At 40.4% G+C, this 20,968-nt stretch overlaps 2 protein-coding genes across 2 annotated transcripts in view; both read left to right on the top strand.

Annotated features, from left to right (window-relative positions):
* The first annotated feature begins 730 nt into the window (after positions 1-730).
* Positions 731-5,628, top strand: zgc:110699 (uncharacterized protein LOC325371 homolog). The gene is made up of 8 exons (XM_039606376.1): positions 731-816; positions 926-1,069; positions 2,080-2,136; positions 2,259-2,332; positions 3,629-3,767; positions 4,066-4,159; positions 4,790-4,861; positions 5,308-5,628. The coding sequence occupies exons 2-8, from the start codon at positions 1,018-1,020 to the stop codon at positions 5,414-5,416; spliced, it is 597 nt and encodes a 198-aa protein (XP_039462310.1). The 5' UTR covers positions 731-816; positions 926-1,017; the 3' UTR covers positions 5,417-5,628.
* An 11,978-nt stretch (positions 5,629-17,606) lies between these two features.
* creb3l1 (cAMP responsive element binding protein 3-like 1) overlaps positions 17,607-20,968 on the top strand; it is a 40,317-nt gene continuing 36,955 nt past the window's right edge. Inside the window, exon 1 of the mRNA XM_031749656.2 lies at positions 17,607-17,963. Within this exon, the coding sequence (XP_031605516.1) occupies positions 17,853-17,963 (111 nt within the window). The 5' untranslated portion in view covers positions 17,607-17,852. The remainder of the gene's footprint in view (positions 17,964-20,968) is intronic.

The following is a 20,968-nucleotide window of genomic DNA, read 5'->3' as shown; positions in this document are numbered from 1 at the left end:
AGCTTGTCTCCCTTCCTTTCTTCTGATTGGCTGCCCATCACAAACAAAAGACTGCAGGTGCTGTGACTGAGATGACCATATAAGGACGTCCTATCTCTATGGCATGTAAATCCAAGTGCACAAAACAATATGTGAAGCCTGAGCTTTTGGCTCACAGGTTGACTTCATGTTTTATATGAGCATCCAGCATTGAAGCAGTATATCTGGATGGCAGAAGGTAAAGAAAAGCACGATGGGCTTCACATCTTCCTTCTGAAATGTAGCTGTTTAAAAGTTTTTTAATACTCATTCTAAAACAGACAGAAAAATAAACTCTAAGAAACACTTGAGCTCCAAAATATGGTCTCGGCCCACTTGTTCCAAAAACGTCTCCCCAGCCCACTTGACATTCTGAAATTGAAGTGTGTGCACTCAGAGGCACTCACCTGAGTCTCAAAGTTATTATAGCGAGGCTTGAGATCACTCTGGACTCTGGCTCAATATCTGGTGTCAAAGAAGTTCTGTAGATAGAGGCGAGCTTTTGATGTGATTAAGTAGTTAAAGGAGTGCCTGTGTGTGTGTTCTCAATGGATCCAAAATAGGATTTGCGCTCAGAGTTGGACGCCATTCCCACAGACAAATGGCTCCTGTTATATGCCGTTCCCTAAGAGAGAGAGAGAGAGGGGAAAGGGACACAGGAGAGAAGAGGAGACAGTCTCATCTCTCCACTCTCTGCCTGCTCAGTGTCTAAGACCGAGCAGCGAGTTCATTTATTTTTTTTTACTACTCCCCATATCTGGAGTTTATTTTCACTTTATGGTCAGTACTATTGCAGTAGTAAGTTTTCTATTCAGTTTATAGCTTCATTGTCCGTGCTCTTTCTCAGTTCTTTGAGACTGTGTGCGGTTTTTATTATTCTGACATTTACTTTTGTTGTCTCCCAAAGCTGGCTCAGCATCCTCTGCTCTTCCCTGCAGGGCGTCAATCAGGGACAAACAGCGGGGCACACGCTGGACTAATCTTGGCTACAACAGGAAAATGGTTCCAGTTAAACTTCTTATTCTGGGAGCTCAGAACACTGGGAAAACAGGTAAGCTGGAGACAAAGCACAAAGCAGCTGAAAAGCACAGGCACGCAGAGAGGGGGACATGTTTTGTAAGTTCTGAATCAGATAACATCTCATCAGTGCATGAAAGAGGTTAAGTTTAGGGTTAACTGCGAGCCACGGTTTAAAGGTTTTTGCTAAAAATGGAAAACCTATACTGACATGTACCTCCTCCTGCTACTTTTGTCCAGCTCTAAAAATAGCTCGTCTTCAGTTGAGTGTAATAGACAAACTTGTTGCTTTTCATTTCAAATGTTTGTGCTCTCGACTATGAGCTCAGCTGCTTTTGTGCACTGAGAAGACAGAATCATGACACAGTTATAGAGACATTACAACACACCCATAACATTTTAATATTACACATATTCCTACGTAAATAACTGAGGAAAAATAAGACGTGTGATGAGTAAAAATTATCATACATTCTTACAGTATAATGATTACTGCGAATAGCAAACTACAAAATAGCACTGCCAAATTTAGCTGTCGGCTCACACATCAAATTCCATTAATTTCCTTCATATTAGAAGGACCAGAGTAAATTACAGGGAACAAAACATCTATGCACAATGTCAACAAAGTCTGCATGCTGGGATTTCATTGTGACAGTGGTGGGCAGCATGCCTGAAAGTAAACTCAGTGTTTTTCCAGGTGTAAAGGCTCAAGTGATGGTTTAAACAAGCGTGTTTAACCTTTTAATGCATCCTGCTAAAATACAGCAAGGCCTTAAATAGCAGACATGAAAGTCAAACAGACACGAGCCTTTCGGGCTCTTTCCACCCAAACACAAAGGAAGCACTTATGCATTTAATTAAATAAAGTCACTAAGAGGTCGTTCTGAAGGCAACACTCACATAAGGAGGCGTGACGTGAGCACAGGATGCTTTAGATCAGATTCAAATGGCTAAAAGGAACTTTGTGTGTGTGCGACTGTGCAGAATGTGTTAGAAATATGCTTCTCGCCTTCAGCCACTGTGTCTGTTTTGTGTCTCCAGCGCTGTGTGTTCGTTTCATAACCAAGCGATTTATTGGTGAATACGACCATAAAAAGGGTAAGCCTTGGATAAATATTTTTGCATTGCTGAGAGTAAACATAACTTACCTGAGCCCTTCACTGGCAGGATTTTAAAAAGTGACACAGTTCTCTGTGTGTCTGTGTGTGTGTGTTCTTCAGAGGTGAACTACAAATGCAGCCGGGTGGTGGATCAGGAAGCTGTCGATCTGGAGATTCTGGACTTAACTTGGAAGGTAAATATTGCCTTTTATTTGTAGCTTTTTTAAAGGCTACATTTTTGCTGTGTCCAAATTACTTTTTATGTTTTTCAAATCAAAGCATTTATTTTGCAAATTTTCAAATGCTTTTTGATCTCCAGAGTGGAAGTCAACTTTAGAGGGGGTTTGTTGTTGTTTTTGTTTTTAAATAATTTGCAAACAGGGCTTTGTATGGAGGGTCAAAAGTGCCAAAATAGATTAACTAATTGCATCATTAAATAATTAATTGACTGTGTCATTAAGTAATTGAATTTGAATTTAATTCTAAATATATAATTAATCAATTAAATAGCAAATTATTTCTTTTAAAACTTAAGAAAAATGTTTTATTTATTTCCTGTTTTAATGAATGAATTCCATGTTAAATTAATTTTTTAATTATGTATTTAGTTCATTCATTTTGTCACTCCTGGTCCTCCACAGTCTGCAGTGTAGTTGTACAAGTAAGGCCATTTGTTTCAGTTGTTACACCCATTACACTTCTTGCTTGTTTCCTAATTCTTCCAGTAGGTAGTTCAGTTTCCAGCTCCTGCATCTGTATGTTGTGCTTGGGAAAGATACTGATGATCACCTTTTTGTCGTGTATGAGTGATAAAATAAAAATACCTGTGGATGCAGCTTGGAGTGTAAAGGTGCTTTAGGTACTAGCTAAAAGTTAAAAAGACATCATATAAGTTAAATTCCATCAACCATGGACTAAGTGTTGGTAGGACACAGAACACTAACTAACTTTCCAACGATCAGAGGAGTAGGGCTCAATAAGTGTTCAACATCTACCTCCTCCTATTCAGATATAGTATGTATAATATGTTCATAATATATAAATTTATGTTTATTTCACATTGTCGTATATGGAGTCTAAGAATCTTCAGGGATTGTACTTACACCTTTTGTTTTTCTCATTGGACTGTGCCTTTCATTGTGTTTTCTTGTTTTTAATACTATACACAGAATTTTTAAAAATAAAGAAATATTAGCTAGGGAGTCCGGTATTGTATTGGCCACCCCATAGCAAGAAGTTTCTAGGTTCTTTTTCTAACTTCATTTCACTATGGGAATCGCCTTGGCGTAGTGAAACACCTCACTCTGTTATCAAAGAACCAGGGATTACGTTAAGTAACCCAATGTTTTGCCCTGTTCGAAGACAAGCTTGTCAGGTGAGATGGTGAAGTAGATGTTAGTGTGACAGTGTTAGCCTGTTAACATATATCCAGCTGTGTCTATTGTTTATGAATAAATCTGAAAACATTTTGATGATATATTCTCCTCTAGGAGACCTCTGTAGCTTCTCTGGAGTCTTCCATTCGCTGGGCTGATGGTTTTCTGCTGCTGTACTCCATCACACAGCGCTTCAGCTTCCTGGAGGTCCCACAACTCAAGACGCTCATTGACCAAACCAAGCAGAATCTGGGTGGGGAGATATTTTGATCTGTATGAGAAAACGGCTGCTGAAAACTGAACTAACAGTCTGTTCTCCACACAAACATCAGGCCTCTGTTCTGTCTCTCTTTGATATGTGTCTATTTTCACCTTTACATACACACATAAACACACCCACATATTCACAGATTGAGTGGACGTACATTCCATGTTTGGTTGTGCCACCCTGTCTTCTGTTAGTAGTGTGCTGACAGAATGACTCCAAACTGCGTGCCATAGGGTCATCATGATGGTTTATTGTCACTTCACTTTGTGTGTCTCTGTGTCAGTGGTTCCCGCGGTGCTGGTAGCCAATAAGGCAGATTTGGAAATCGGCAGGCAGGTGACAACAGACGAAGGACAGAGACTAGCCAAGGATTTAAGGTTTGAGTGCTCATGTTTTCATATGTCCATGGCAATACTGTACAATGCTTTTCTTGTCTTTGTTATACTTGATAATAAAATAACTTTGTCATTGATTAAGAATAATGTTAGTTCAGTCAAGCTGGGCTGTAATCGTAAGCTGATACTCTTGTACACAACCAGCTGGTAAATCCCAGCTGAAGCTGTTTTAGCCTGCCCGTCTTTGCTGTCCATCTGCAAACCACTTTGCAACCCCAGCGCCTCCTTTTATGCTGTTTCTGACGTAATCCATGCCATATTTGCTGTCACTGATTCATGCTGTGCTCTGAGCTGGAGCTTCTGCTGTTACTCCCTCTGACTTCATGTATAATGTACACATGGAGGGATGGTGAGGCACACAGCATTTAGTCTACTATAAATTATATGGAAACAAGGTTTTTTGACTACATGGTCAATATTTTATTAATGAATTTCACATTTTTGTTACAGAATTAAATATTTATGTATAGTAGTGTATGTATTGGACACCAATTCTGCTCAGCCTGAATTCCACTATATGGTGCCTGCAAAGTCTGAGTGTTAAATAAAGTAAGTAAAAACTATTTCCTTGCATGCTAACTAAATGAGCCATTGATTATGTTCTGTGTTTAGGTGTGGTTTCAGAGAGTTGTCTGTGGCTGAAGCAGTCCTAGCAGTGGAAGCAGCAGTGCTTCAGCTCGTCAGGTTTGTTTCTTCTGTGTTTTGTCAGACATGTGATATCCATGCCAGTCAGATTTTAAGCGTGTTTTCAGTGTTTCTAAACTGAATGCAACATTTTTATTAATTAAATATACTCAAAACAATAGTCAGTGCTGCTCTTGATGGACTGCGCCCTGTCATACTGCAATAAACAAAGATAGTACAAAAGATTTTCTTATAGATGGTGATAAGAAAGTTCCTGAAAGATACTGGAAAGCAAAAACAATATTTACAAAATCTCTCTTATGTGTACTATTAGAGCCCAGAGGATTTTATGATTCTTTTTCATGTGCTGTTTGATTGTGTGTGTGTGTGTGTGTGTGTGTGTGTGTGTGTGTGTGTGTGTGTGTGTGTGTGTGTGTGTGTGTGTGTGTGTGTGTGTGTGTGTGTGTGTGTGTGTGTGTGTGTGTGTGTGTGTGTGTGTGCCACAGGTTGGTGTTGGATCAGCAGCGCCCTCTGCCTGACCGTCGCTCCTACATGTTGACTGTTCGTCACGCTCTGACCAGGAAACTGACCAGATCTAAGACCATGCAGTGGTGACAACAGCAAACAAACCCCCATGGGAAAAAAACTGTAGTGTATAATGTTTTTTTTGTTGTTGTTGTTGTTGTTGTTGTTTGTTTGTTTTTTTTACTTTAGTTCTTTTAGTATCAGATATCTCCCGTATCTCACATCCAGATTGAGAGTTATCGTGCAACGTCTGGGTTTCTGGATTTATGGGTGATGAGACCAGGATATAAAAAATATAAACTCACCAGACACTTTTTATTAGTTATGCCTTGATACTACTGGGTTGGAGTCTTTTTTGCCTAAATTCTTCATAGCATACATTCAAAAAGCTACTGGAAACATTCTTCACTGACTCTTTTGGTCCATATTAACATGACAGCATCACAGTTGCTGCAAATTTGTCAACTCTGTGAATCTCCTGCTCCACCACATCACAAATGTGCTCTGTTGGATTGAGATCTGATGACTGTGGAGGCCATTTGAGTACAGTGAACTCAATGCCATGTTAAAGAAACCAGTTTGAGATGATCTGAGCTCTGTCACACATCATGTGTTATGCTGCTATCAGAAAATGAGTTCAGTGTGGTCATAAAGGCACGGAAATGGTTAGCAGCAACTAAGATCTGCTGTGGTATTTAAATAATACATAAAAGGAATATCGTTCACCCCATTAAACTACCACTGAATTATCGGTACAAGGCAGAATGTACATGTACCTTTCCTACATTCATGTTAATTGGGCCAAATCAATATTCATCAGACCAGGTAACATTTGTCCAGTTTTTTTGAGCCTGTGCAAATTGTAGCCTCAGTTTTGCTGCTGTAGCCCATCTGCTGTAAGGTTCAATGCATTGTAAATTCAGAGTTGTAAAAAATGGTTATTGAGTTGCCTTCCTGTCAACTCAAATCAGTAAAATCACGTTTCTTTCCCATTTTGATCATGAGATCAAAATGCCCATGTCTAGGCATGTACACAATCACATGAGTTGCTGCAATACACTTGAGTGGTGTCTGAACTGACTGCTAGAAAGCCTACGACTCAGTGCCCCACATATGGATACTTGTAAAGGCTAATAGTACACTAATAACATTTATTCAGAACTTAATGGGACTGTGGAAGACAACACCAGAGACCAGCTCCAATGTCCCTACTGCTGTTCTGCATAGGCCTCAACCACGTAAGCCAGCTCATTACTGAGGGTGGATCCAGTTATAGATTCAGGAGTGGAGTGACCGTCAGCTACCACCTGCACATGGATGACATCAAGTTGCATCCCAGGAGTGACCGAAACATTAACTCGCTGATCTATCTAACGAGGATCTACAACAAGAACATCAGGATTTGATTTGGACTGGATAAATGTGGTCGAAGGGTTGCAAAGAGAGGAGAGGTGATCCAGACTGAATGGGTGGAGCTACCAGAAGGGAGGATAGCAGATATACAGGACATTTACAAGTACATGGGTATCCCAAAGGCCAATGGAAGCAATGATAAAGATGCACAAAGGTTAGCCACAGCCAAATACCTCCAAAAGGTAAGACAGGCCCTGAGAAGTCAGCAGAATCCAAGCCATCAATATATACATCCTACCAGTCATCAGATACTCAGTTGGAATCTGGCCACGGGAGGAGATGGATGCCACTTATCTGAAGACACAAAAGCATCTCACAACACAGAGAGGTCTCCACCTAAAGTCCAGCCTGAGGCATTACAGAAAGAGGGAAGGAGAGGATTAGTAAGTGTCAGTATCCATGAATACATCAGAAACACCCCCCTGAGATGAGCTACTCCAAGAAAGCCTAAGGCAGCTGAAGACAGATGGCGATGAAGTAAAGGAGGAGGAATTGTCATAGATGACCAAGCCCTGCATGGGATGTACCATTGACAGATAAAGGAAGTAGGTACCAGTGGCTTAAAGGACAGCAGAGAGGCTCTGATCATGGCAGCACAAGAACAGGCCTCAGAAGCCAGTTTCATAGAGTCAAAAATCTACCAGATCTGGCAGGACCCAAGCTGCAGACTGTGCAAAGGTGCCATGAAGACTATCCAACATAAAGTAGCAGAATAAAAGAACCATGAACACTGAGAGGGACAACCAAGTGGCTGGGATAGTGTACAGGAACATGTCTGCCCCATATGGACCAGAAGTCCCCAAGTCCTGATGCGAGACACCCCCAAAGGTAGTTGAGAACAACAGGGCTAAGGTCCTGTGGGACTTCCAGTTAAAAAAAAGACAAACGGCTACTGGCCAACCAACCAGACACAGTGATGGTTGACAAGGAACAGAAGACCACAAATGTGATAGATGTGGCAATCTATCAGCAACATCAGGAAGAAGGAGCATGAGATAATAGAGAAGTACCAACTGGAGCAGATGTGGAAGGTAAAGTCCAAAGTGGTCCCAGTGGTTATAGGCATTAGGAGTGGCTCTAGATAATCAGATTGAACTTTAGATACCACGCCCTAGAAATGATGTAAGATGACTGAAGGCACTAATACAATATGTTAACGTTATTAGTCTGGTATGTATGTTTATTAGCTGCAAACACAAGCATTTGCATTTATTTTCTATTCACAAAAAAAAATGTTGGGTTTTTTAAAATATGTTTCATCCACCAGCAGGGGGCAGTACAGTCATTTGGTTTGGTGCAGACATCATAGTCTTGCAAATGTGCAGTTTGGACATTACATATTTAACTACCCACTTTGGTGTGGAAGGAGTTGAGTGACCTCCACAAAGACCTGACCTCAATCCCTTTACGGGGTTTTTTTGTCAGTAAATTGTAAAATCTTGTGGAAAAAACTTCTCTGAAAAGAGAAAGACTAGTATAGCAGAAGATATGCCAATATCTTTGCCACAGGACGATTGAAAATCACATATTTATTTTTACAAGGTCATTTTTGTGCTTTAATGTTTCCATTTATAATTTACTCATCAACACTGGAATCCTTCCAGTCAGCAGAGCTCATCGGTGTGTGAGAAACACTTCGACTTGGCTTTGTTGTTGGAGTGTGTGGATGATGTAACAGTGTGCGAAGAATGAGGGTGGCTTTCATTACAGTCTTGGCATTACTCGACCATGTCTCCGTGCTTTTTCCTATGCATCTCCCCTTTTGTCTGAACTTCTGAACTTTATGATCAGCGAGAGACATCTAAAAAGGCAGACGGTGCAAAGCAAGACTGTGAGAGACAGAAAATAAGTCAGACTCCAGCAGGGAGGAAAAATACTGGGCTTCTTACAGACTTCGCTACTCATACTCACCAATCTATCTCCGGCTATTCGTACAGACATAATGGAAAATTGGATATGTGCTTGCTCTCCATCACTCCGCTCTGTCCACCCTGTGACCATCAACTGCTCCACCCAGTTGCCACCAACAAGCAGCCACAGAACCCCATACGCTTTATATATAAACACAGAGATCAACATCTTCAGAGAATTACAGATCTTAGCTTTAAAGTTATAATTAGATTTTCTTCTCATAAACCCTCAGTGTTATGCTGTTTACAGCGAAAAGATATTCAGTTAATGATCATTCCGTGATTACCTGTTTATATTTCTGTCATTGTTACTGATCAAGATGACAGAAGGTATTGTTGGGACAAACTGAAGCACCTGGGATTTTTCTTGTAAACTAAGGAGGAGCACATATTTTCATTTTTAGGTATTGTGAGTCCAAACGACTGATATACTCATCTCTCATCTCTCAATACATTACTTGTGGCACTAGTTGGGCATAGATTGTGACATATTGGTCAGTGGGTACAGAGCACAGAAAGTGCCAAAATTAGAAATAATAATCATCTCAACAGATAAATTATCAGGCCATTATGTGCACTAAAATAATTTTGTAGGCATTAACAAATGTAGGCATTAACTCAAATAATTCATTTTCTTCTGCTTATCCAATTCTGGGGCACTGGAGCAGAGTCCAGCTGCCATGGGGCAAGAGGCTGGACACACCCTGGATGTGTCACTGATCTGTCGCACTAACACATGTGGCCCACTTATAATCTCCAATCAAAACAACCCCACAGTCCAAAGACACTGCATGTTTTCAGGTGGGAGGAAGCCGGAGTACCCACGCAGACACCGTGAGAACATGCAAACCCCACATAGAGAAAAAGGTCAGACGGTGGATTTGAACCCAGGAATTTCTGGCAGTGAGCTAAAAGTACAAACCAATGCTCCACTGCATTGCTTTTTGAGGTTGCCTTTGTGTTAACATACATTTGTTATGATTTATTTTCCCTGTTTGTACCTGTTGTTTCCATTTTTTTTCTGTATTATTTTCCTCCATCCATATTCTTAACTGCTTATGCAGTTTATCGTGACAGGGGGATGGAACGTATCCCACCTGGCATAGGGCAAAAGTTCAGGTGCACAATTTATTTAATTTGTTTGTTTATGTACCAAATATATGTTCCCTTATTTATTTTCACTCATTGCTTTCATTATTTTTACTACCAGCTCTGACATCAACAGAGCTTGGATATGAAAGTCAGTGATAAAAAAGTATGAATGGATATTCATGAAAATCAGCAGTGGACAGCCACTCGTGTCTACTGGCCATGAATGAATGCGCTCTGGCCTGTTATCAGAGTCAGCAGAGGCAGGGTTAATAGTAATTGCCTGGTAGTGACTGTGTGGTGGAGAGTGGGCACATCATTTACTCACGCAGAGATAAACTGAATGTCCCCAGCCTTTGAGCTTTTATGTCACTGCTCTCCTCGCCTGTGATGCCAACCAACCTGTGTGGATTAGTGACAGAGGCAGAGGGAGCCAGAAGAGGATGATGACAGCAAGGAGGTGCGGTGACATCACAACGGTCACCAAGGAGATGAAAGGTCAGGACCCCTCTTCAACTCTGACTCAGAATAGAAGATGAGTCATACCTGCATCATTATAGAAACAGCCAGTCACAAGCTGCCTGTCACATACGTTAGCAGATAGACAGCCAATCGGGAAGCTCGTGCATTTAAGCAGGCTTTGAGTTTCTTTTAAGTTTGTACTGTGATGTGTTGCTGTTAGACCAACTTAAACTTTAATCACATATAAATGTGTACCTTCAAAGTAAGATTATTCACCTACTTTGAATATATTAATGTTAAATTAAATGTTGAACTTTATTTGTCTCTAACTCTGCTGTTTCCAGGTGAAGTGAACACGTTGTATCCACAAAAGATGTCTCAAATCTGCTGATCAGAGCGAGTTTTTCAGACTTTGCTAATATAATGATTGTTTACATCCATAAGCTGCAGTTTATCTTCTTTTTTCTTATTATCTGTCATATGTATACTTTTATAACAGTGGTTGCTAATATTAAATATGGCCAAAGTTTAAATAAATAATGATGTCAATGTATATACAAGTAATCCTTGTGAGTCAAAACCTCGGGCTTCAGGCTGCTCTAAAGGTTCAGTGTCAGCGTTTTTTTCTACTCTTAGGTCACTAGGACACCAGTGAGAGGGGATATCCCCAATATGGTCATCTCATGCCAGGTCATCTCAGGCACACAGCTCTGGTTGTGAACACAAAACCTCCACCCATCTGTTGTTGTTTTTTCTTTTCTTTTCTTTGTCTTTTTCATTGCCAGAGTCAATCAGCAGATTGACTCTGGCTTTTCATTCCCTGCAAGTTATCTTGTTTTCAGCTTGTTTTAGACAGAGGAAATAAGGATTTTTTTCAAAAAAGCATGCTCCTTATTCTATTCAGAAAGTCACAGAATGGGTCTAGCTGTTTGCTTCTCTTTCACAGGAGCCAAAAACAGTCCTGGAATGGATAGTTCAACAGGCAAACATCCTCTCTTCTTCCTCATCTCTAGTGGAAATGTACTTTAGGAATTGAGACATCCTTCAAAGATGGGCACTGAAATCGATTTCAGACTCAAAGGCTGGTGGACGGAGGGCAGACGAGACATGTCGGCACGAAATAGAAAAATCAGAAGAGCCCAAGGCTTTGGTTTAAGCGCTTTCATCAGGCAGACGGCTGTATTTTACTGAAAAGGTCTGAAAAACACACAATATAGATTCATGGTAGGCAAAGTCGTCTGGTAAAAACAAAACCGTTTAACAGGTAAAGAGACAGATTATTCTGTCAGGAGAGGCCAAAGCAGGGCAACTGTTTACTGTTTCTGCTTTCAAATCAGAATTTTTTTTATAATTTTTTGAAGTGGTTTTGAGCAATTGTTCTTTCCGAAGGTCTTTCAAAGTTTTGTTATCTAACTCAAGTGTTGAGTTACCTAACTCAAGGGATGAACCAATGTTGTGCCTACAAATATCAGACAACTTAGCAAAGAACCCTTTTAAATTGTATCTTTAGGCACTTTGTTACTAGCAGCCCGTCACAAACATGTATCATTTGTTCCCATTTCTTTAGTTAAATCTATGAAAAACACCAAAGACAAGACATGACAATATGACATACATAAAATGGTATTTTTGTACCAAAGCTGACTCAGAGAGTTCAGGCTTTGCTGAAGAATAAAAATGGTCATACTTTCAAATTTGCTAGAATTGTACAAACTCTGTTTTTGCCTTGTAGACTGCATTTCCTTATGTATGTTTCCACTTTTCATTAAGTTATGGCATTTATTTCCCATTTCCTTTACAAAATATGAAGACATGGAGGCTGAAAGACTTTTGCACAGTACAGTATGCTAGTATGTTCAGTTTGTTATCCTCCATCTAAGTAGACAAAAATATAAATGAATCACCTGTAATATTTGGATTTTAGATGATTTAGCACCATGATGGTTTAATATGATTAATTAAACCCTCAAATCCAGCAGCCTTAGACTTTACGGTGAGCAAAAGGATGGAGGCAGAGGACTGGTGAGTGTCAGAGCCACAACATCCATGGGTACATCAGGAAGATGGCCACAATTTAGAGAATACTTCAGGCAGCAGAAACCCAAGAAAGAAGAGGAGCAAGGAGAAGAACCATCAGGGAAGAACAGACCCCTGCACAGAGAATGTACCACTGGCAGATAGAGGAAGTGGCTAACATCCAGAAATCCTACAAGTGGCTGGACAAAACTGGACTGAAAGACAGCACAGAGGCACTAATCATGGCAGCATAGAAATAAGCTCTGAGCACAAGATCCATAGAGGCTGGGGTCTACCACACCAGGCAAGACCTCAGGTGCAGGCTGTGTGAAGATGCCTCTGAAACAATCCAGTGCATAACAGCAGGGCGCAAGTAGCTAGTAGGCAGGGCATACATGGAACGCCATAACCAGGTGGCCGGAACAGTATCAAAATCGGACATGCCCTCTAGCATGGTCCAAGAATGACCGAGCCAAGATCCTGTGGGACTTCCAGATACATACAGACAAACCAGTGATGGCCAGTCAACCGGACATAGCAGTGGTGGACAAGCAGAGGAAGACGGTGGTAGTGATAGATGTAGCTAGAGCAAATGACAGCAACAGCTGAGACAAAAGCTCAAGAAGATGTGGAGGGTGAAGGTAACAGTGGTCCCAGTGGCAGTGAGTCTTCAGTGACCCTGAAGCTGGGTGAGCAGTTCCAGCAGATCCCAGGAACAACATCCGAGATCCCTGTCTAGAAGAGCGCAGTCCTAGGAACACCAAAGTTACTCTACAGGACTGTAAAGCTCCCAGGCCTCTGGAAGAGGACCTGAGCTTATATATACTCTTGCAAAAATATCTACATTTTCCAATTTTAATCAACTTATTGTCTTCTTTTTTGGCGCATTGCTCCATGAGCAACTTCTGCAAAGAGCATTAAAACTCCACCTGTGGTCAAAACCTCCCACAATATAGCTTCAATTGTGAATTAGGTATTTGTAGGTTTAAAAGGGCCCTGCTCGAGTAAACGAAAGGTCACCACAGTTATATAACACCAGTGTGTGTGAGAGAGAGAGAAAAACAGAGACACCTTGTACCTTGGGGTGGGACACCATCCGTAAACTGATATGTGGAAGGAGAAAAGAAGAATGAGAAGGGATAAGGAAGGGGAGCAGAGAGGGAAGAAATTATAGATAAGGAAAAAAGCAGGAAAAAAAGGAAAACCAGAGTCAGGTGAAAGAAGCCTGGAGAGTAAGAGATCATTACATAACAAACTATTGTTTGAAATGGAACATAAAACAAACACAGAAATACCTGATGATAATCAGTGTGGTCCATTCTGAAGAGCATGTGTCTCTTAACCTCCACCACACCCTTTGCAATGACCTCAATATGAACAATACAGCATATTTAAACACTGTCCTAAATCTGTGCTAATAATCCTCAGGGCCCCATGAAGTTCTGGTGAATTATCATTTTCATGAATGACAAATCTTCGTTTAGGTTCAAAAACAATCCAAACGACACTGGAAATGTACTAAATTGCTGACGTGTTATATTCAGCTTTCTCTTCCTATCAATTATAAAGGCTGATGCGTATAAGGCAGTAGTCACTGCGTGGATAGGTGCCAAATCTGACTTGAGGTCTGGGGGGTGTACCCTCAAAAAACATTGTATTGTATTATACTGCTCTGTTTGTTTGCAGTTTCAATGGCATATTTTGTTTCAGATTGGTATGGGATTTTCGAATGCTGCAGTCTTAAATATGATCAATCTATCTAATTAATGGGCTGCATACCACAGGCCTTTAAACGCGTCAGTATTCCATTCCAGTGATCCATTACTTACAAAAACATCACTTGACCCAGCTGTCTTAGCTAATTATAGGTCAAACTCCAAATTTCCTTTAATCTCAAAAAATCTTAAGAGAGTCAGAAGAGGGATGGTTTGTTTGAAGAGTTTCAGCCAGAATTCAGAGCACATCACAGAAACAGCTTTAGTGAAGGTTACAAATATTCTTCTTATGGCCTCTGGCTGTGGACTCATCTCTGTGCTTGTCCTGCTTGACCTCAGCACAGCACTCAGTACTATTGACCATAACATTTTATTAAAGACATTAGAGCATGCTGTAGGAATTAAAGGTATTGCTCCACAGTATGAATCATATCTTTCTAACAGACTTATGACAAACTAATGTTAATTATGGGATTCCACAGGGTTCTGTGCCGGGCCCAATTCTATTTACGCTATACATGCTTCCCTTAGGCAGTAACATTAGAAGGTATAGTTTACATTTTCACAGATGATACCCAGCTTTATCTATGCATGAAGCCAGATAACACTCATATCAATTAGTTAAACTGCAAGAATGTCTTAAAGACATAAAGACTTGTTGACCTCTAATTTTCTGCTTCTAAATTCAGATAAAACTGAGGTTATTGTACTCAGGCCTAAAAGTCTAAGAACCATGGTGTGTAACCAGATGCTTACTCTGGATGGCATTACCTTGGCCCTCAGTAATACTGTGGGGAATCTTGGAGTCATTTTTAACCAGGATATGTCCTTCAATGCAGATATTAAACAAACGTGTAGCACTGCTTTCTTGCATTTGGACAATATCTCTAAAATTAGAAACATCCTGTCACAGAGTGATGGTAAAAACTAGTTCATGCATTTATGGACTACTGAAATTCATTATTATAAGGTTGTCCTAAAAACAACCATCGCAATTCATACAATAGCTGTAGAGACATCACACACAAAAACACTTTCACTAACGTTGGTTGGCTTTATCGTTATGCCAATCTAAAAGGTGTTTTGAGATATTTCTAGGTGAATCTAAATCATGGATGACCAAGCGGTCCATAGGGCATCTAACCATAACAACAACTACTACTACTGGTACTAATCCTACAAAATAGGTGATGAAACTCATGGATAAGCCCTTCTGACATGCCGAGTTCACTTAAAATCTAGCCAGATCATGGGACAGGTCGGAGTTGCAGCACACACACATTGTTTGCACCTCTGAAACGATGAACAGGGTTTCTCTTGCCATGCTGTATTTCAATCTGTGTCTTAGAGGAGAAACAATCTGGGACAGAATGAGAGGGATGAAATGAGACAGGCGAGCCTGAGCAATCATGGTGGAGTGAAGAGAAATATCTGTTTCATTCCCACTTTGTGTGTGTGTGTGTGTGCGTGTGTGTGTGTGTGTGTGTGTGTGTGTGTGTGTGTGTGTGTGTGTGTGTGTGTGTGTGTAATAGCTGCAGGGAGTATCTTGAGGTGTCAAAACAGCCTTTATAGTCACTTGTCTTTTTCCCAGTTTCATCTCCACAAAAATACCCATTCTCAAGGATAGGCATGGATCTCTGCATGTATTTCATGCTCAAAGATATCTGCAGGTGGATCATGGACTGTGTGTACTGTTTGTTTATTGATACTGTAGCTGCGTGTATTCACAGAACTTTCACGGATCTTAAAATAAGTGGATAATAACTCAGATGAAAATTGGGTAATATTACAGATTCTATTTAGTGCAAAAAAAAAAATGAAAAGGATTTCACTTTAGCTGATCAGATCTCTGCTCAGGTTGAGGTTTGCACAGCAATAAGGTCACCAAACTCCTCTACTGGAGAAGAATGACGTAGATTTGCAACCAAACTTGCAGAAGTGAGGGAGAACATCCATCAGCTTGTGTAGAAGTCCACACACTCCTGACAGGGCATCACTTTTAATCAGAACAAAAAATAATAATAATTCAAATAATAAGTTAGTGTGTTTCTGTACTTTGTCAAAAAAAAAATCCATAATTACATGTTTTTATTTATTTTCACTGTTAATCCACTGTAAAACAAAACAAAACAAAACAAATAAAAAACAACCAAATCCCCAGAAATTTTGATAATATTTAGTCAAAAAGCAGGAATTTTTCTATCACTTTTGGTTTATTTATATATATATATATATATATATATATATATATATATATATATATATATATATATATATATATATATATATATATATATATATATATATATATATATATATATATATATATATATATAGATAAGATAACCTTTATTAGTCCCACACGTGGGAAATTTGGTTTGTTACAGCAGAAAGTGGACAGTGCAAAGTTACATAGCAAAAATTAGAAAAACACTGGAATAGGATAAGAATAAGATAATGTACACAACTGTACACAATAGAACAGAATAAAATAAAATACTATATACAATAGAATAAAATAGAATACAAATGCTATATACAACTGAGTAAAATACAACGATGCCAGAAAAGAGTATTGCACTTAGTGTTATTGCACATGTGTGGATGTGTGTGTTTGGTCAGTTGTCTTTGTTGTGGAGTCTGACAGCAGTGGGGAAGAAAGACCTGCGAAATCTCTCCGACACACACCGTGGGTGCCGCAGTCTGCCACTGAAGGAGCTGCTCAGTGCTGTCAGAGTCTCCTGCATGGGGTGGGAGATGTTGTCCAACAGGGATGACAGCTTAGCCACCATTCTCCTGTCACTCACGACCTCCACTGGGTCCAGAGGGCATCCTAGAACAGAGCTGGCCCTGCGGATCAGCCTGTTCAGTCTCTTCCTATCCCCGGCAGAGATGCTGCCGCCCCAGCAGACTGCACTGTAAAAGATGGCTGAGGCCACCACAGAGTCATAGAAGGTCTTCAGGAGTGGGCCCTTCACTCCAAAAGACCTGAGTCTCCACAGCAGGTACAGCCTGCTCTGCCTTTTTCTGTAGAGGGCGTCTGAATTATGAGTCCAGTCCAGTTTATTGTTCAGATAAACACCAAGGTACCTGTAGCTGTCCACAGCCTCAATGTCCAGAGCTTGAATGTTTAGTGGTTGCAGTGGAGGATGTTTGTGCCTGCGGAAGTCTACCACCAGCTCCTTGGTTTTACTAGTGTTGATCTGGAGGTAGTTCTGCTGGCACCAGTCCACAAAGTCATGGGTAAGTTCTCTGTACTCCCTGTCGTCCCCATCAGTGATGAGGCCGACTATTGCAGAGTCATCAGAGAACTTCTGCAGGAAGCACTGGGTGGAGTTGTGGGAGATGTCTGCAGTGTAGATGGTGAAGAGGAACAGAACTATGTGTATATATATGTATAAGTACTTAATTACTGTGGTGTAGTATGTAGTAGTAAAACTTTCACATCTTCTGCAGCCATCCAGTGGGCCAGATTGGAGTCTGTGTGGGGCCACTCCTGGACCCCAGACCTTATGTTTGACACCCCTGATCTAAAGCCCTAAATGGGTCTTCTTCTTTTCTTCCTTTTTGTTAATGAGCGAATAAGCGACTACAACTTTGTTTTGTGGGCGTTTTCTTTTTTGGACGTCACGTGGGCGGGGCTTCTCTGAATATTCATCGGCGAGTGGCTGAGGCGGCGCACGCGAGGAGAGAGCTGGAAGAAGCGCCGACGTCTCAGCGACAGGCAACTGGAGGAGGATGTGAAAATTTGACATTTGTCAGCGCTGACAGTGAGAGAGAGCAGCAGCAGCAGCTGGAGTCACACACAGGCGGTGCGAGGCCGTGTGAAAACAAACTGCCCGCTTTTTAATGGTCTGACTTTAATGGTCTGACGCACAGCTGTCCATCCGTCCGGTGAGGTGCAGACAGACGCAGGCAGTCATGATGGACTCTATCTTAGACAGTTTAACAGCGGAGAAACTCTATCCGTCCGGAGGGACCAACCTGTTGGACCTGGAGGAACTCAGCGACGGAGATTTTCTCACTAATGTGGTGAGGCTTTTTTTTAATTACATTTTTATTAACGCAAACTCTTAGTGCTCTTTCTCTTTCTATCGTTCTTTCTTTCTTTTTTTTTTTGCCATCTACGATAAAATCAAACGCACCTACACTGCCTGTTCCGCCCGGAGCCGGACCTCAGGAGGGCGGTGTAGCTGTTAGATCCTGACAGACATCCGGGGCTCGTAACCTGTGCTCATAACCCCTTGTGTGTACGTGTGTAGGGGTGTGTGTGTGTTTAATTGTGTAAACTAATGTGTTTGAAAGATCGGGAACACACACAGGCTGGGGTGTTACTGGTTAACTTGCGTGTGTGTGTGTTCAGCTGGCAGATGTTGCAGCATTCACCAGCACACCTAACTATTAATTTAGTTTGTGTGACTGTGTGTGTCAGTGTACTAACTCTTTCACTACACTCTCAAGTGTTTTTATTTCATTAAATCTGAATCATCTTATAAAGAAAAAAAGAAAATACAGTCTTAATATATATATTTATATATACAGTCTAATCCCTCCTTTATTGTAATCTACCTAATTATTGTTGTATTTATCTCTTGATGGCTTCATTCTGTTGCAAAATAATCTTATAATCTCAGGGTTGCATAAAAAGACAGATTTCCAATCTCTCACAGATCCCTTTTAACCCTGTGGAGTCATCAGTGATAACCCTAACCCTAATTCTGTGCTATCACTGTATTTTTTATTTGTATTGTTATTTTATTTATTTAATTTTTTGGCAATCAGAGGATGGAAAATGAATCTTTCTGATTTTTTTTAAAAAGAAACATTTTTTGCTTCTCAGAAACATTGGGGTTAGGATTGGGGCTGGTCATCGTCACTCATGGCGACTTAAGCCCCCGTCCACCTGCGAGTCCAACGGCACCTGTTTCCCTCAGTGCTCTGAGCACATCCCCATCCTTGCAGAGACACCTCATCTGTCACTATAACAAACAACAGGATGTGGTTGTGCAGAATCATGGTTGTTCATCAGTAGCACCAACAGTAGATTTCTTGATGTAGCAAAAGTGCTGCGACAGGAAGCAAGGATTTGATAAAGAATCAAGGGTTCAAATTGCTCCATGAATAGTGAATCGTTGTTATGTGGAAATTGTCTGTTTAACGCTGGCAGCCGAGCTCGTGTTTCTGGTTCTGCACAACACAGTCAGAGTTAATAGTGATGAGAGGATCGATAAAAGCCCGTGAGCATGGCGGGACACATTCATCCTCGCCAAGTACACTGAAGGTGCGCTGTGCTCCAGAGAGTTCCTGCACCCTTCCCTTTAGGGACTTAATTGCTGCAAACCACAGAGGGCAGACTCTGTTAAGAGCAGCATCTTTTGTCTTTGTTTCCCTTCATTCACTCAGTCTCTTTTTCCACTTTGTGTCATCCCCGCTTTTCTTTTTTTGAACACCGCAGGTTTTTTAGGCAGACCTCTATTCTAGTCGGTGAGTCAGCCGAGCAGTCTGCTCGTGGTTTAAAACCCCACAACACTGTTCTAAATAAAGTAGTCCACTCTGCTATGAAGCCACTCCTGGGCTGCACCACAGAGGACATGGGAAAGGATGGCTGATTAACCGAAGTTTCAGTCTCTCCCAAGTCTGCAATCTGAGCTGAGAGTTCTGCATGCCATTGGTTCATTTTTCCTTTTATTTATTTAGCTTTTTTTCAGGTGTATATGACTCTATTGCTTTTCTGTAATAAATGAGTTCTTGTTTAAACCCACAGTAATGTGCTTTTTTTGTTGTTGTTTTTTTTGTTGTTTTTTTTGCTTTCCTACTAGCCATAGTAGGAAATTGCATATTTACTCCTTTTTGGCTCCATTTTAGTCTCCACCAACTTAGTTGCAGTTAACAAGTCTTTCATGTTACTTGCTGTCTTTTTAGCCTCTTTTAAAATAAAAATTATGATTCTTCTATGTTTATGTACAGAACTGTTTGAGATTGTGGTTTGTGCAGAGTTGAGCAGAGAGCTCTGTTTTTATATATATATATATTTTTTAAGTGGCATTTATTACCACAATGAACAAGTTTTTAACAATGTGTTAAAAGCTGGAAGGCTTACTGCTTGGGATACCTCAGCTCTTTGGTTTTTAATAGGCTGTGCACTGTGGTCCAGTCCAGTAGGGGTTTAAACATTTTCTGTTCTGCTTTTTATTTACCTTTTTACAGTATATAGCTTTTAATAGCCAGTGGGTAAAAGAAATAGGTGTGGGCAGCAAGACAAAACAAAAATCGATTGTCAGCCATTACTAATGGGACAATTTACTGCAAATTACTGCCCGTGAAATGAATTTGCCGGGCCTGACAAAGAGCAGAGTGCGACCAAATATGAGCACAGACGTGGAGTTTTATTGATTTGTCATTTTGAACTCATATAATGCGATCATGACGCAAGCAAATTCCTCAAATTTCCAAACATAAGGTGTTTGTACAAGAAACCCTTGTCAGCTCTTCGTCCGATGACTACTAAATAGAAACAAGAAACAAAATTAAGACACACATAAGCATTAAGCGTGAATCACTTTAAAACACAAGAGGCACGGTAAAACGGGAGTGTCCTTTGGCTACTGTTAAACCTGAACAGATGCTTTGATCATGCGTAGAGAGCACCAAATTACCACCTGCCAGCAACTCATAAATGTTCTCCTTAATCCTAAAGGAAATGAGATTAGAGGCACAGCTAATTATTTTCTCAGAATGGATTAATGTGCCTTTTATTTTATTTTGTAGTCATATGACCCACAGCCACATAACGCAGGGGTAAAGAAGTTGTAACTATGGCAACAACAATGCAGCCTGTTAACAACTTCAAGTATGACTAAAGAGAAGTAAAGCCATGGAAGGTTTTTTGTACTATGTCTACTATTAATTAATAAAATCAAAATTATTGATTAATTTTTTAAATCTTTTACTTATAAATTGTTCAAAAGCAGAGTTGGAAAATTTCTAGTATACATCTTGGTTAATCCACCAGTCCCTAAACCCAAATGTATCCAGAT

Source organism: Oreochromis aureus, linkage group 23 (genome assembly GCF_013358895.1).
Source record: "Oreochromis aureus strain Israel breed Guangdong linkage group 23, ZZ_aureus, whole genome shotgun sequence".
NCBI lineage: Eukaryota > Metazoa > Chordata > Actinopteri > Cichliformes > Cichlidae > Oreochromis > Oreochromis aureus.
Note: the sequence above shows the minus strand (reverse complement) of the source record. Positions and strands in the feature narration are given on the sequence as shown.

What these genes read in the sequence shown, in the direction of transcription:
- zgc:110699 (XM_039606376.1), top strand. Translation starts at nt 1,018, where the DNA reads ATGGTTCCAGTTAAACTTCTTATTCTGGGAGCTCAGAACACTGGGAAA. An exon ending in TCAGAACACTGGGAAAACAG is followed by an intron (nt 1,070 to 2,079) that starts GTAAGCTGGAGA and finishes TTGTGTCTCCAG; the next exon opens with CGCTGTGTGTTCGTTTCATA. An exon ending in CCAAACCAAGCAGAATCTGG is followed by an intron (nt 3,768 to 4,065) that starts GTGGGGAGATAT and finishes TCTCTGTGTCAG; the next exon opens with TGGTTCCCGCGGTGCTGGTA.